The sequence below is a fragment of the Juglans microcarpa x Juglans regia genome, chromosome 8D, assembly GCF_004785595.1.
Source record: "Juglans microcarpa x Juglans regia isolate MS1-56 chromosome 8D, Jm3101_v1.0, whole genome shotgun sequence".
NCBI lineage: Eukaryota > Viridiplantae > Streptophyta > Magnoliopsida > Fagales > Juglandaceae > Juglans > Juglans microcarpa x Juglans regia.
The window spans coordinates 7,389,309-7,402,883 of record NC_054608.1 but is presented as its reverse complement, the minus strand read 5'-3'; the positions used below and the strand labels follow the sequence as shown (position 1 = coordinate 7,402,883).

Sequence of the window (13,575 nt, the reverse complement as noted above, 5' to 3'; positions counted from 1 at the left end):
CCAAAAGTTTACTGTAGTAGTGCAATTCTGATCAACACCACAGTCATATCAGTAACACTTTACCACATTTCACAATCCAATCATAATATCCAAATACTGCCAAAAGCTTCAGAAAAAGCTTACCTAAAAGAGTCACAAAACTTCGAACCACTTCGAATGGATGCAACCCACTGAAGTCTACGCCCAAAGGTCACAGAAATCTTTAGTGAAAGAGAAAAGTGTTTCTGCACAAAGAGGAAAAATTGAGTGGTCTGAAAGTGTACAAGACGAGTTCAAACGAAGAGGAGATGTGCGCAAAAATTAAACAGAGGGTAAGATAAAAAAATGAGACTGAAATCAGATGGTGGGAGAAGAGATTTTACCACGGCTAGCACTTCCGATGCGAGGCTCGACAGCAAATACCAGGATCTAGAGACCCACAAGCCGGTGTTGTGGAGCTAGTCAACGGCGACGAGTTCATGAGGATACACGGAGAGAGGAAAAGAAACATAGCTCCCGCAAGGTTGAACCAGATATGGGTAAGAGGGAGAAAAATCGAAGTGATTCAGGAGTGGCGAGGGAAATCTTCAAATGAGAAACTGAAAATAACTGCAGGAACATGGGGGAGAAGTTGGAAACATCAGAGAGAAGAAATCAGGAGAGAACAGGAATGGAAAACCGACTGGGAAGAGAAGAGAAAATAAAAACACAAAGGGAAGAAGAAGACTCACCTAAACGACGTCGTCTCGTCTGGGGGTCTTCCTGGCTGGGCTTTAACTGAACCTGGGCTAAGAGCCCGAGTGTGACATCCTCCCCCTTATAAAAATTCCGTCCTCGAAATTTGTCACAAGTCGTCCAGATCACTGACGAACAATTGTGGGTACTTGACTTGTATTTCCTCTTCGAATTCCTAAAAGGGTTCACTGATAGTTTGATTATTCCATACCACTTTAATCTAAGGAATAGTCCGATTCCATAATACTTGCTTTTCTCTCTCTATAATCCTTATCGACTCTTCTATATAAGTCAGATTTTCCTGAAGTTGAAGAGGCTCGTAATCAATAACGTAGGTGGGGTTAGGTATATACTTCCTCAACATAGATACATGAAATACATTGTGTACACCTGAGAGTGTTGGTGGTATGGCTGCGATCCTTAAGAATACCTTATTCCTAACCTCAAATTCTAAATGGCGACGATGGTTATCTGCATAGCTTTTCTGTCGACTTTGAGCTGCTCTCATTCTAGCTCGAATGGTCTCAATCTTCTCTGTTGTCTTCTGTATGATTTCTAGACCTAAAATCTGTCTTTCTCCCACCTCGTCTCAATACAAAGGATATCTACACTTCCTACCGTAAAGTGCTTCATAAGGTGCCATCTCAGTGCTAGCCTGGTAACTATTATTATAGGTAAACTCGACCAAAGGCAAGTGTCGTATCCAGGTTCCCTTGAAATCCAGCATACACACCCTCAACACGTCTTCCAAAACTTGAATGGTTCTTTCTGACTGACCATCCGTCTGTGGGTGAAATGTCGTGCTGAAATTTAACTTAGTACCCATGGCCTCCTGTAAGCTTCGCCAAAATTTTGAACTGAAACGAGGATCCCTATCCGACACAATAGACACGGGTACCTCATGCAACCTCACTATTTCCTATATATACAGCTCGTCTATTTACTCCAACTTATAAGAAACTTTGATAGGCACAAAGTGAGCTATCTTCGTCAAACGATCCACTATCACCCATATTGCATCCTGTCCAATCAGTATTCATGGTAATCCTGTAACAAAATCCATAGAAATATGCTCCCATTTCCATTCTGAAATCTGAAGTGGTTACAATAACCCTGTTGGTCTCTGATGTTCTACTTTCACCTGTTGGCAGGTCAGACATTGTGCCACAAATTTGGCAATCTCCCTCTTCATGCCATCCCACCAAAAGATCCATTCAAATCCCGATACATTTTTGTACTACCCGGGTGAACTGTGTAAGGGGAGCGATCCACTTCTTCGAGGATAAGCCTTTTTATTTCATCATTTTCCAGCACACAAAACCTATTTCCGAACCTTAACACTCCATCTTCAGAAATACTGAACTTAGATTTATTTCCTTTTTCTACTTCTTCTATTAATCACACTGCCTCAGAATCTTCTTTTTGAGCAAGCTTAATCCTGTCTATCAAAGTTGGTTGAACTGTTAAACTGGCTACCAAATCCTACTAGTCACCAGTAACAACCTCAATAGCAGCCCTCTCTAAATCCATTATTAAATGGGGCTGAGAGGTAAGAGTAGCAACTGCTGGTCCCATTGGCTTCCTGCTAAGTGCATCAACTACAACATTAGCTTTGCCTTGATGATAGTTAATATTGCAGTCATAATCTTTGACTAGTTCAAGCCATCTCCTCTGTCTCATATTCAGTTCCTTCTGAGTGAAAAAATATTTCAAACTCTTCTGATCCGGGTAGATTTCGCACCTTTCAGCATATAAATAATACCTCCAGATTTTAAGTGCAAAGACAACAGCGGCCAACTCCAAATCATGAGTGGGGTAGTTTTGCTCATATGTCTTCAATTGTCGAGATGCATATGCTATTACTTTCCCATGCTACATTAATACACACCCCAAACCCAATCGTGAAGCGTCATTGTAAACCACAAATCCTCCTCTTTCGCTAGGGACTGTCAAAATTGGAGCTGTCACCAATCACTTCTTCAATTCTTGGAAGCTTTCCTCACATTTTTAGTCCATTCATACTTATTGTTCTTCCTAGTAAGGGCGGTAAGAGAAACCTCTATTTTTGAGAAATTGTTTATAAACCGACGGTAATATCCAGCCAAACCCAAGAAACTCCTAACTTCATGCACATTGGTTGGTTGGGTCCAATTAACTATTGCTTCAATTTTCCCGGGGTCTACTGAAATACCTTCTTTTGAGACTACATGTCCCAAAAATGCAATAGACTCAAGACAAAACTTACACTTCTTCAACTTAGCAAATAATTTCTTATTCCTGAGTGTCCCCAGTACTTGTCTCAGATGGTCTTCATGTTCAGCTTTGCTCTTGGAGTAGATTAATATGTCGTCAATAAACACCACTACAAATTTATCCAAGAATTCATGAAATACTTGATTCATCAAGTCCATAAATACTGCTGGGGCGTTGCTTAGGCCAAAAGGCATGACCAAGAATTCCTATGGCCGTACTTGGTCCTGAAAGTGGTCTTATGCACATCCTCCGTCTTGATCTTCAATTGATGGTAACCCGATCTGAGATCAATCTTGGAGAATACTTGAGCACCTTGCAACTGATTAAATAAATCATCAATGCGGGATAACGGATATTTATTCTTTATGGTCACTCGGTTTAGTTCCCTATAGTCTATACACATTCTCGTTGTCCCATCCTTCTTCTTCACAAACAAGACTGGAGCTCCCCAAGGTGACACACTGGGCCTGATGAAACCTTTGTCTAATAAGTCTTGCAACTGTTCTTTGAGCTCGGCTAACTCTGATGGTGCCATTTGATAAGGGGCTTTGGAAAAAGGTGTCGTGCCTGGGGCTAACTCAATAGCAAACTCTATCTCCTGCTTGGGTGGCAATCCAGACAAATCTTCAGGAAAAACCTCAGGATATTCTCTCACAATAGGAATCTCTTCTAACTCCAACTCTTCCCTTGTTTCATCCACCACGAAAGCCAAGAACCCTTGACACCCATTACGTAATAACTTGTCAACCTGAAAAGCAGAAATAACAGATGGAAGGGTACGCACTCTGGAACCCATAAATCTAAGTTCCTCTCCCTCTGGAAATTTGAACACCACCTATTTTTTAAATCAATCAATATTGGCATAACTGGAAGCTAACCAATCCATTCCCAAAATTACATCAAACCCAGTCATAGGAAAGACTATCAGGTTAGCTGATATTTCCTTCCCGCTAATAGTTATTGGGCACTTAAGTATAATCTTGTTGCAAGTCACTATATCATTTGCTGAGGGTGAGACCCTCAAATTGTAATGCATCTCATCAGCATCAACGGGGCAGAACTTAACATAATCCATTGAAATAATGGAGTGGGTAGCCCCCGAGTCAAATAAAACAGTAGCCTTATTGAGAAACAGGGGGATAATTCCTGGGTTTACGTCATATAATCCATAGAGATAACAAGATAAGTAATCCTTAATTCTTAACATAAGAAAACTTAAAAGGAAAGTCAGAAAGATTATACCTGTGATGACATCATTCTTATCCTCAGCTTCTCCCGGTGTTAAAGCAAACACTCGTGCCGGTACAGTCCTCTGCTGATTGTTGCCTTGGTTATTTGGCCTAGAGTTTTGAGGTTGGTTGGGCCTTCTATTGTTCTCTGCAAGCAATGGACATTCTCTAATGAAGTGCCCATCCTTATTGAATTTAAAACATGATCCCACTTCCTTTTTGCACTCCCCAACGTGTATGCGGTTACAGAACTTACAGAGGTTAGTGGTATGATTTCCCTACATCTGTCTCTGACTTGAACTGCTTCCCTCATTTCTCTTCTTCCGTGGCCTTTGATCTAAATTAGAGAATCCTTGTGGAGCAGCTCTCTTTCTCTGTTCTTGCAATTCAGCACTCCTGTTGAGATTCTGCTCGACTAACATCGCCTTGTGCACCAATTCTGAAAAATTTTGAATCTGTAGGACCATCACTCATTTATAAATCCTGTAGTTCAAACCTTCCTCAAACTTTCTGGTCTTCTTTTCCTCATCAGGAATCAGGTATGAGGCAAAGCGTGATAATTCCGCAAACCTTGCAGCATACTGGCACACACTCATAGTCCCTTGCACCAAGTTGGTGAACTCTCGAGCTCTAGCTTCCCTATCCGCCTTAGGGAAAAATCAATCAAAGAAATTTTGCTTGAATTGAGCCCAAACAATTACTCTAGTCCCTTAAGCTTCCCTGATGACTTTTTCAGAATTCCACCATCTCCTTGCTTCTCCAGTTAGTTTAAAAGCTGGGAATTGAACCTTTTGTTGATCGGTACACTCCAAAACACTGAATATTTCTTCAATGTCTTGTATCCAATCCTTTGCTGCGTTCGTATCGCCTCTTCCATCAAAGATGGGAGGATGCGTTTGATTAAATTATTCAAACGTGCAACCCCCATCATTGTTGTTTTCGTTCAAATCTTCAAGGCTTCGAACTAGACGACGAGCCGCCATCCTGAAAGCTTAAATTTGGTAAAACGTTCTAAAATAATTAAAGGCGAAAATACTAAGTAAATAAAAAAAATCAATAAAATAATAAAAATTGCATATTAAAACAAATACATATATATATATATATATCAAATAACTATTTAAGCCTGACATCACTTAATACTCACATATATCATTAGAATCTAAAACCTCAAAGTTACGAATTCAATTCCTAACATCTGCCAAATCTAAAACCTCAAATTCCATCAAAATCAATCATAAGGTTTTTAGAAGCTCGAACTTAAATATCAACGTGATCATCCCTATAGTGCTCAAGTTCCTATATGGAAATTTTTACATCCTACGAACCCACAGATATCTAAACCTCCAAGGTCTGTAGTATGCAGAATTCAAGCTTGTCTCTGATACCGACTGTAATGCCCCGACCATGAGGGTCTGGAGAGTTAACTCATATAACCTGAAAATCAACTTCAACAATGCTAATATATTTCCAAAACCAAGAATATATCATTCCAAATCTTCAAAACAACGTAAATACTTCAATTTAATAAACCATACATACACATATATCAAATCCTCAATATCACAACCCAAATAAAATATCAACTTTTCTTCATGTCTCAAATAAGAAGCTAGAATAAAATAAAATAATTGACATAAGTCCTCATAAACTGTCTAAATCCATTGAAATCAACTTAATAAATAAATAACATCCAACCGTAGTACTAATATTGCAAGATACCCAAAACTATTCACAGCTAATCTTGCCCACAGACTCTAATACTGATTCTCAGCTGAACCATCAATGTCATTTGAAAATATTATGAAGAGTAAGAGGTGAGTTATCAACAACTCAGCAAGCAGAGATCATATACTAGCATGTAAATATGAGCATTTATAACATTGATATGCAGAACAAAACATTTTCTTTCAGAACGTAGAAACAACATATTTTACTTTCGAAATGCATAAATCAAAACTTGGTGCAAAACATCAGAGCAAAAATTTCTAGAAAGACAGACTCATTCCCAAAAGAAAATCCATTGGCATATCCAAACTGAAACATTATATTTATATTATCTCATAGCATCACATCGGGACAAATACCATGTTTAACCCTCGTGGTAGGGTAATAAACCACCATTACACCCGTGGCTGGGCCACATACCAAGTTTCACCCCCGTGGTAGGGTTATAAATCACCATTATACCCGTGGCTAGGCCGTATTCCATGTTACACCCCCGTGGTAGGGTTATAAACCACCATTATACCCGTGGCTGGGCCTTAACAGAAACAGAACGGAACATCATCAGAATCAGATCACATTCATATAAAGAATCAGAACTTCATGCCAAGGTTTTCAGATGACACATCATATCAAAACAAAGTACTGAATATCTTCAGATCATTCCACATGTTCGAAATAAACAAAATCAAAATATTTTCATTTATTCATAATAAAAAACTTTTAGTATTTCAAATTCACTCTTTTGCATAGTTCAAAAACAAAATGTATAAAATTGGCTCATGCATACACTAATCATGACAGAAAATACTTTCTCTTATATAGAATTTACGCATATGCAGAATAAACATCTGAGGTCGTTTTTAGATTTCTTTTCAAAAATAAACATGCTTATTTTAAAGACAACCTCATCTCATTTCTTTTATGCAAAACTAGTATATGAACCTCGCTTACCTGACTTCTGTGTACAAGATATGCCTAGGATTTGTCCTTTAACAATATCACAACCTAAAACAATAAATGTATACCACATAATTAATAATCCAAATAGGTATACCACTAAGTTCAATTAATAAAAACTTAAATCGACCCCTTTAATCTAAAATTCTTCATAAGGTAAATCCGAACAGCCCACTTCAAACCGTCAATATTTTCACTTTAGCACCACCAAATAATTTCCACCCAACAGCCACTTAACCCAACTCGAACAACCGAAAAATAATCCAAAAATTACACTAAACAGTCCCAATTACTAGCCCAAAACAGTTTCACAAAACCATCCAAAACAATCATACTCCTCAACTTCAGGACTTCCTCCATAAGCAACCACAATCCAACAGATAAAACACCAAAACAACATAAATTTACATAGGTAATAAATTGCCCAAAGTTTACTGCAGTAGTGCCATTCTGATAAACACCACAATCATATCAGTAACACTTTACCACATTTCATAATCCAACCATAATATCCAAATACTACCAAAAGCTTACCTAAAAGAGTCACAAAACTTCGAACCACTTCGAATGGATGCAACCCACTGAAGTCTACGCCCCAAAGTTCACAGCAATCTCTAGTGAAAGAGAAAAGTATTTCTACACAAAGGGGAAAAATTGAGTGGTCTGAAAGTGTACAGGACGAGTTCAAACGGAGAGGAGATGTGCACAAAAATTAAACAGAGGGTAAGATAAAAAAATGAGACTGAAATCGGATGGTGGGAGAAGAGATTTTACCATGGCTAGCACTTCTGATGCAAGGCTCGGCAGCAAATACCAGGATCTAGAGACCCACAAGCCGGCGTCGTGGAGCCAGTCAGTGGCGACGAGTTCATGAGGACACACAGAGAGAGGAAAAGAAACACAACTCTCGCAAGGTTGAACCAGTATACAGGTAAGAGGGAGAAAATCGAGTGAGGATGAACCGGTATATGGGTAAGAGGGAGAAAAATCGAAGTGATTCAGGAGTGGTGGGGGAAATCTTCAAATGAGAAACTGAAAATAATTGCAGGAACGTGGGGGAGAAGTTGGAAACATCAGAGAGAAGAAATCGGGAGTGAATTGGAATGGAAAACCGATTGGGAAGAGAAGAGAAAAGAAAAACACAAAGGGAAGAAGAAGACTCACCTAAACGACTTCGTCTCGTCTAGGGGTCTTCTGGGCTGGGCTTCAACTAAACCTGGGCTTAGAGCCCGAGTGTTACATCTTCTCGCTCAGCATTGCCTAAAATCCCGCTTCCCATTCCTAGAAAGTCAAGAAGTCTTGCACGCAACATTTGAATTTTGTGCAACGTGATCTCCACCCTCTACCACCGCATGCTTTCCTGTCCCCGCTGAGTTACTCTTCCCCATCGAGTTTTTTCTGTCTGAGAAGAAACACAAACTTTACGTCCACCTGAGTCCGCACGAAGCCAGCTTCCAAACTGTTTGTTGTCAACCTCCATAGCATCTGTTATTTGGCAACCTACTTCCTCATGAATAATTCTTCTACACTGCAAACAGAAACACGACAGCTTCTGATACTTGATTGATACCCAGGTTTTCACCCCTTGCAACGTGATTGTGCGACCTCTAGCCAGAGGTTTTTTCAAATCCAAAAAGATTTTTACTCAAAGGAATATCCCCCACCCCACATCATCCGTATTTGCCTCCACCTCCTCCACCACACCTAATGAACTCCCCCGTTTCGACCCACACTCCCTTGACATCCCTACCAAAGGCAGGTTATGGAACTGGACCCATAATGCTGCATTGAAGGTGATCTTGCTAAGAGGGGTGTAACCATCAAATGCATTCATCACGAACATGGGACCATCGAAGAGCCATGGCCTGCCACTCTCCACACGATTCTTATCTGCATGGTTAGCAAAAGTGATAATTAAAGTGTTCCTCCCCATTTTTGTAAAAGTAGTAGGTTCATTGAGCCTCCAAACCTTAGCCATAATAGTTTAAACTGTGTTCTTCTCAATCTGTCGATCCGACCATATCTTGCTTATCAAACTTTGATCACCCTTGCGTAGGACCTCTGGTATTCCCTCCCCCTCAATGACAATAGCCACCCCTTCTTCCTCATTCAACTTGAAACTCTCCCACTACTCCTGAAGTTGTTCCATCTCAGAAATCAAACTATGAGTACTCCCTATATCAATTAAAACCAGCACCTTTTGATGATTAATCTCAGCTAATATCCTCATAATATTAGGGGCTAAAGATCCAGCTATGGCATGTAAAGATATTCCCAATAATTTTCTCACTTCTTCTTCATTATTCATTATTATAGCTAGAGAACCTTCCTCAGGATCTATTTCCTCTTTCTCTTCTTCTTCTTCCTCCCACTCCTTTCCTTCTAACAAATAAATTCTTGGCTTGTTGCATTTATGGCTTGCGTGGAATTTTTCATCACAGAAATAGCACAGTCTTTTTTCTTTCCTTTCTTGCATTTGAGTTGGAGATATTCTTTTAATGAGAAAACTATTTTTCTGGGTGGGTTCAAGGGCACAGGTCTCGAGTTTGGTTTATTTGGTGGGTCTGGAAGTCCTAACATAGGAGTTGGGGCAGGTAGTCTAGGCTAGTTATTTGGATAAGTGTTTTGGTAAGTTGGGAATTTGTTTGGGACCCCTTTCACACGCCTTATTACTTCTTCCTCTTGCAATCTGGCCAAGTGAAGGGTAACTGAAAGAGTAGAGGGCTTAAACATTGTTACCATGATTCTCAAATCATCCTTTAGGCCACTCAAAAAGGTATGGATTCTAAACTCTGTGAGACCACTTATCTTATTTGATAGAATTTCAAATTGGGTTTAGTATTCTTCTACAGTCCCATTTTGCCTTAGTTTAGTGAATTCCCCAACTGGATCCTCAAATGCAGAGGGCTCGAACCATAATTCTAAGGTTGATACAAAATCATCCCAAGAATGCACCGAACTTGATTCTTTTAACCAACTGTACCATGAGGGAGCCTTGCCCTCCTTGTGAAAGAAAGCTATTTGTAGCCTTTGCACATCAAGGGTACTATAATACTCAAAAAATTGCTGTGCTTTTTGAACCCATTCATTAGGATTTGTGCCATCAAACTTAGGAAAGTCTAGCCTAAGTGTTCTGGCTTGAATTCTCTCATTTGCTTCAAAAAGTGGATTATTACTAACCTTACTGTTCTGGTTGGGAGAACCTTCTCCTGAATTTTGTTTTGCTACCATGATTGTCAACTGCTCATAACTGGTAGCCAAATTGTTAATTTGTTGCAAGACCGCATCTAATGTTATTTTTTGCTTCTCTTGTTCGTCTCGCAGGTATTTGCTTTCTCCCTTAAATGCTGCCATTGTTTATGCTATTTGAGCCTGTCGAGTGCCCACCGCCATGTCACAAGAACGAGGCTCTAGTACCACTGTTAAGAGTTTGCAAATTTGTAATAGAATTTATTAGAAATCTATCTGGCAAATTCAAGGTTGCCAAAGCCTCCCAATACACTTTGTAATTGAAATGGAAATTGCCTACCTTTTCATTGAATAATTGCTGAATAAATACAAATGCCCATAACGGCCTTGTACAAGTGATAACTGGCCCATAAACCAAGCAAAGTAACCAACCCACTAGTCAACTTAGATAACTTAATAACTGACCCACATACAATAACTGGCCCAAGACAGAGACTTCGTCAACAGATACTTAAACGAAGCAGCTTCACAAGTACACACATACACAATTAAAAAAATTAAATGACAATACTTTGAAACACACGAGCAAACCCTAGGCACATAACAAATCTAGTTCCCTTTGACTTTACATTTCCTCCCATGAAATCCTTTTTGCTTATATGACATTTGACTTCGAATGTTGGATAGACACTAATGATGTTTTAATCGGAACAATTACTGTATCGGATTTTGTCTTATAGTTCCTTCCCTTTCGCTTTAAACTTTCATCCCTTCATCCTAGCCAACGTAATGGTTTCCCTCAAGGAATTGGGTCGAAACATCCATACTTCTTTAGAAATTTCTTTTTTAAGACTACCTAATTAGTGCATTTTTTGGCCATCTATCAACTCGATTGGCCAATCTTTTAAACTCCCGCTGATAATCTCTTAAAGACCCACTCTGTTTGAGACGAGAAAGAGCCTTGTCAAAATTTTAATAATTAGTTGGCCTAAATCATGCCCAAAGTTGGCTCAAATATCTCCCAAGTGATAACTTGCACTTCCTCTTTGTATGCCTTTTGTAACCTTTGCAGCCATTGGTTGGCTTCCCCTTCTAAATAAAATGCTGCCATTTGAGGCTTCTGATCATGTCAAGTGTCTTGAAACTTGAAATATTGGCATACTCTATTGAACTATTCAATTGGATCATCTCCTGAAATCTTTGGAAGGTCAAGCATTCCTCATTTGTTACTTGTTTGATGAAAGGACGACCCTCCTTGTCTTTGATTCTTTGGAATGACGACTGAAATTCCTCATTAATTGGTGTCTTCCCTTGAAAACTAGACAATCCCAACACTAACTCTTTGATTTCCCTTACAACATCATAAAGTTGTTTTTATCTTGTCAGCACTCTCGGTCTCAAGTCTTAGCAACCCTTCATGCACTGGCTACACATCTAGCTCTAACCTCTCAATCCTTTCTTATTATTGTTAGACATTCTTTCTTTGATACCTAATAGAAGGGGATAAAAGGTTTCTTGAATATTCATCAATTGTATTATACTTGCTTGTCATTTACAAAAGGCCTAGCACTACTTATATAGGCACAAGTGCCGTGAGTGCTTAATGAAAGAAAAGGCAAAAAGGAATAAGTTTGTTACAATTGATTCAGTAAAGAAATGCAGAGTAAAAGAATCTTCTAGAGGTGTTGATGGGGATTGTGCATCTTGGTATTTTCTAAGTGTGCATCTTTTTGATTTAGGTTGATATGCCCCCTCAAGTCTAATGGGGTGTCAATCATAGTAAGACTTGATCTGAGAAACAAGAATCGATCAGCAACTAAGGGTTTTGTGAACACATCGGCGAGTTGATCTTTGCTGCTGCATAATTGAACTTGTAGGTTCTTAGCATCGACTCTATCTTTGACAAAGTGAAAGTCCACATGCATATGCTAGGTGTGGGAGTGATAGATAGGATTTGAGGTGAAGTATGTGGCTCCCAAATTGTCTCACCACAAGACATATGGCAATGAAAGGGAGAAACCAGGATCCTTGATCAATGTTTGCAGCCATATGAGTTCCATAGTGGTATTTGCCAAAGACTTGTACTCGGCCTCTGTACTGGAACGAGCAATAGTGTGTTGCTTCCTTGACCTCCAAGAGATTAGGTGATTACCCAAAAAAATACAGAATCCCCCTATAGATCTCCTATCATCAAGGCACCCTGCCTAGTCGGCATCGGAATATGCATAAAGAGTGAAGCCAGATTTTTGTGAGAGAAATAATCCATGATTAATGGTGGATTTTAGATACCTAAGTATTCTCTTAAATGCTGTCCAGTGGGTGTTTTTAGGGTCATGCATGAACTGATAGATTTTATTGATAGCAAAAGACACATCGGGTCAAGTTAAGGAAAGATACTGTAGACTACCAATCATTCTTCGAAACAGAGTGATGTTTTCAAAATAGGGCAAGTCAAATTTGGAGAGTTTGGTAGAGCCAGACATAGGGGAGGAGACTGGTTTAGAACCAAGCATACTGGCTTTTTTAAACAAGTCAGAGATATATTTTCTTTGGGATATACAGAGACCATCAGGAAGATAGTCAAGATCTAATCCAAGAAAATATGATAAGGGCCCCAAATTTGTCACATGGAAGGCTTGACCTAGAGAGACAATTAATTTTTCAATAGCATGTGAAGAAGATGATGTAATGGTCATGTCGTGAACATACACTAGAATAAGAATGCAAAGATAATTTTTGTGTAAAACAAACAGTGAAGGATCCCCCTTGGAAGCAAAAAAACCATAATCAATGAGCCGTGAGCTTAACTCTGAGAACGAAGCTCGTGGAGCTTGTTTAAATAAATGGCCTTATGTAATTTACACACAAAATCAAGTCGCATAGGATCAATGAATCCTTACGATTGTTCCATGAATACTATCTCAGCAAGATTGGCATGAAGAAAGGCATTTTGTATATCAATTTGCCCAAGGCACCAACCTCTAGCAACAACAATGGGCAAAACTAATTGAATGGTTGAGGGTTTTACCACAGGACTAGAGGTCTCGGTATATAGTCAATACTGAGTTGTTGGTGGAAGCCCTTAGCCATGAGCCTAGTTTTTTGCCCAACAATGTTTGAGACAGATGAAGAAGGAACAAGGGTTCAAGTATTTGTTTTGACTAGGGCTTCGAATTCTTTGGACATGGAAGCTTGCCATTCAGGAAATTTGGAACCAATGGTAACAGAGGCCTGGATGAGTTAGTTTGTGACCTAGTGATAATGGGTGAACAAGGGGGAATTAACAAAAGAGGATGTGGAGATGGCTGAGACGCTGATTTGACAGGAGGAGAAGAGATGAGGGAAGACTTCGGGAGAGCCTAAGGGGAGGATGAGGATTGAATGGGCTCGGTGTGTAAATGAGGGGATGAAATGGACTGAGGGATGGAATTGATAGCAGGCCTAGAAGAGAAAATGGACCGAGAGAGTTGAGAGGGTCCAAGAGGATGAACAGGTGCAGGACCGA

General features: G+C 39.5%; 1 protein-coding gene across 1 annotated transcript; it reads right to left on the bottom strand.

The window, feature by feature from the left end:
- Positions 1–2,199: 2,199 nt before the first annotated feature.
- On the bottom strand, positions 2,200–8,814 carry LOC121242168. The gene is made up of 10 exons (XM_041140067.1): positions 8,566–8,814; positions 8,302–8,409; positions 4,693–4,843; positions 4,492–4,635; positions 4,210–4,344; positions 3,866–4,113; positions 3,445–3,715; positions 2,960–3,076; positions 2,718–2,917; positions 2,200–2,586 (listed from the first exon to the last, which is right to left on the bottom strand). Exons 1-10 carry the CDS (start codon positions 8,812–8,814, stop codon positions 2,200–2,202), a joined length of 2,010 nt encoding a protein of 669 aa, XP_040996001.1.
- Between the last annotated feature and the right edge of the window lie 4,761 nt (positions 8,815–13,575).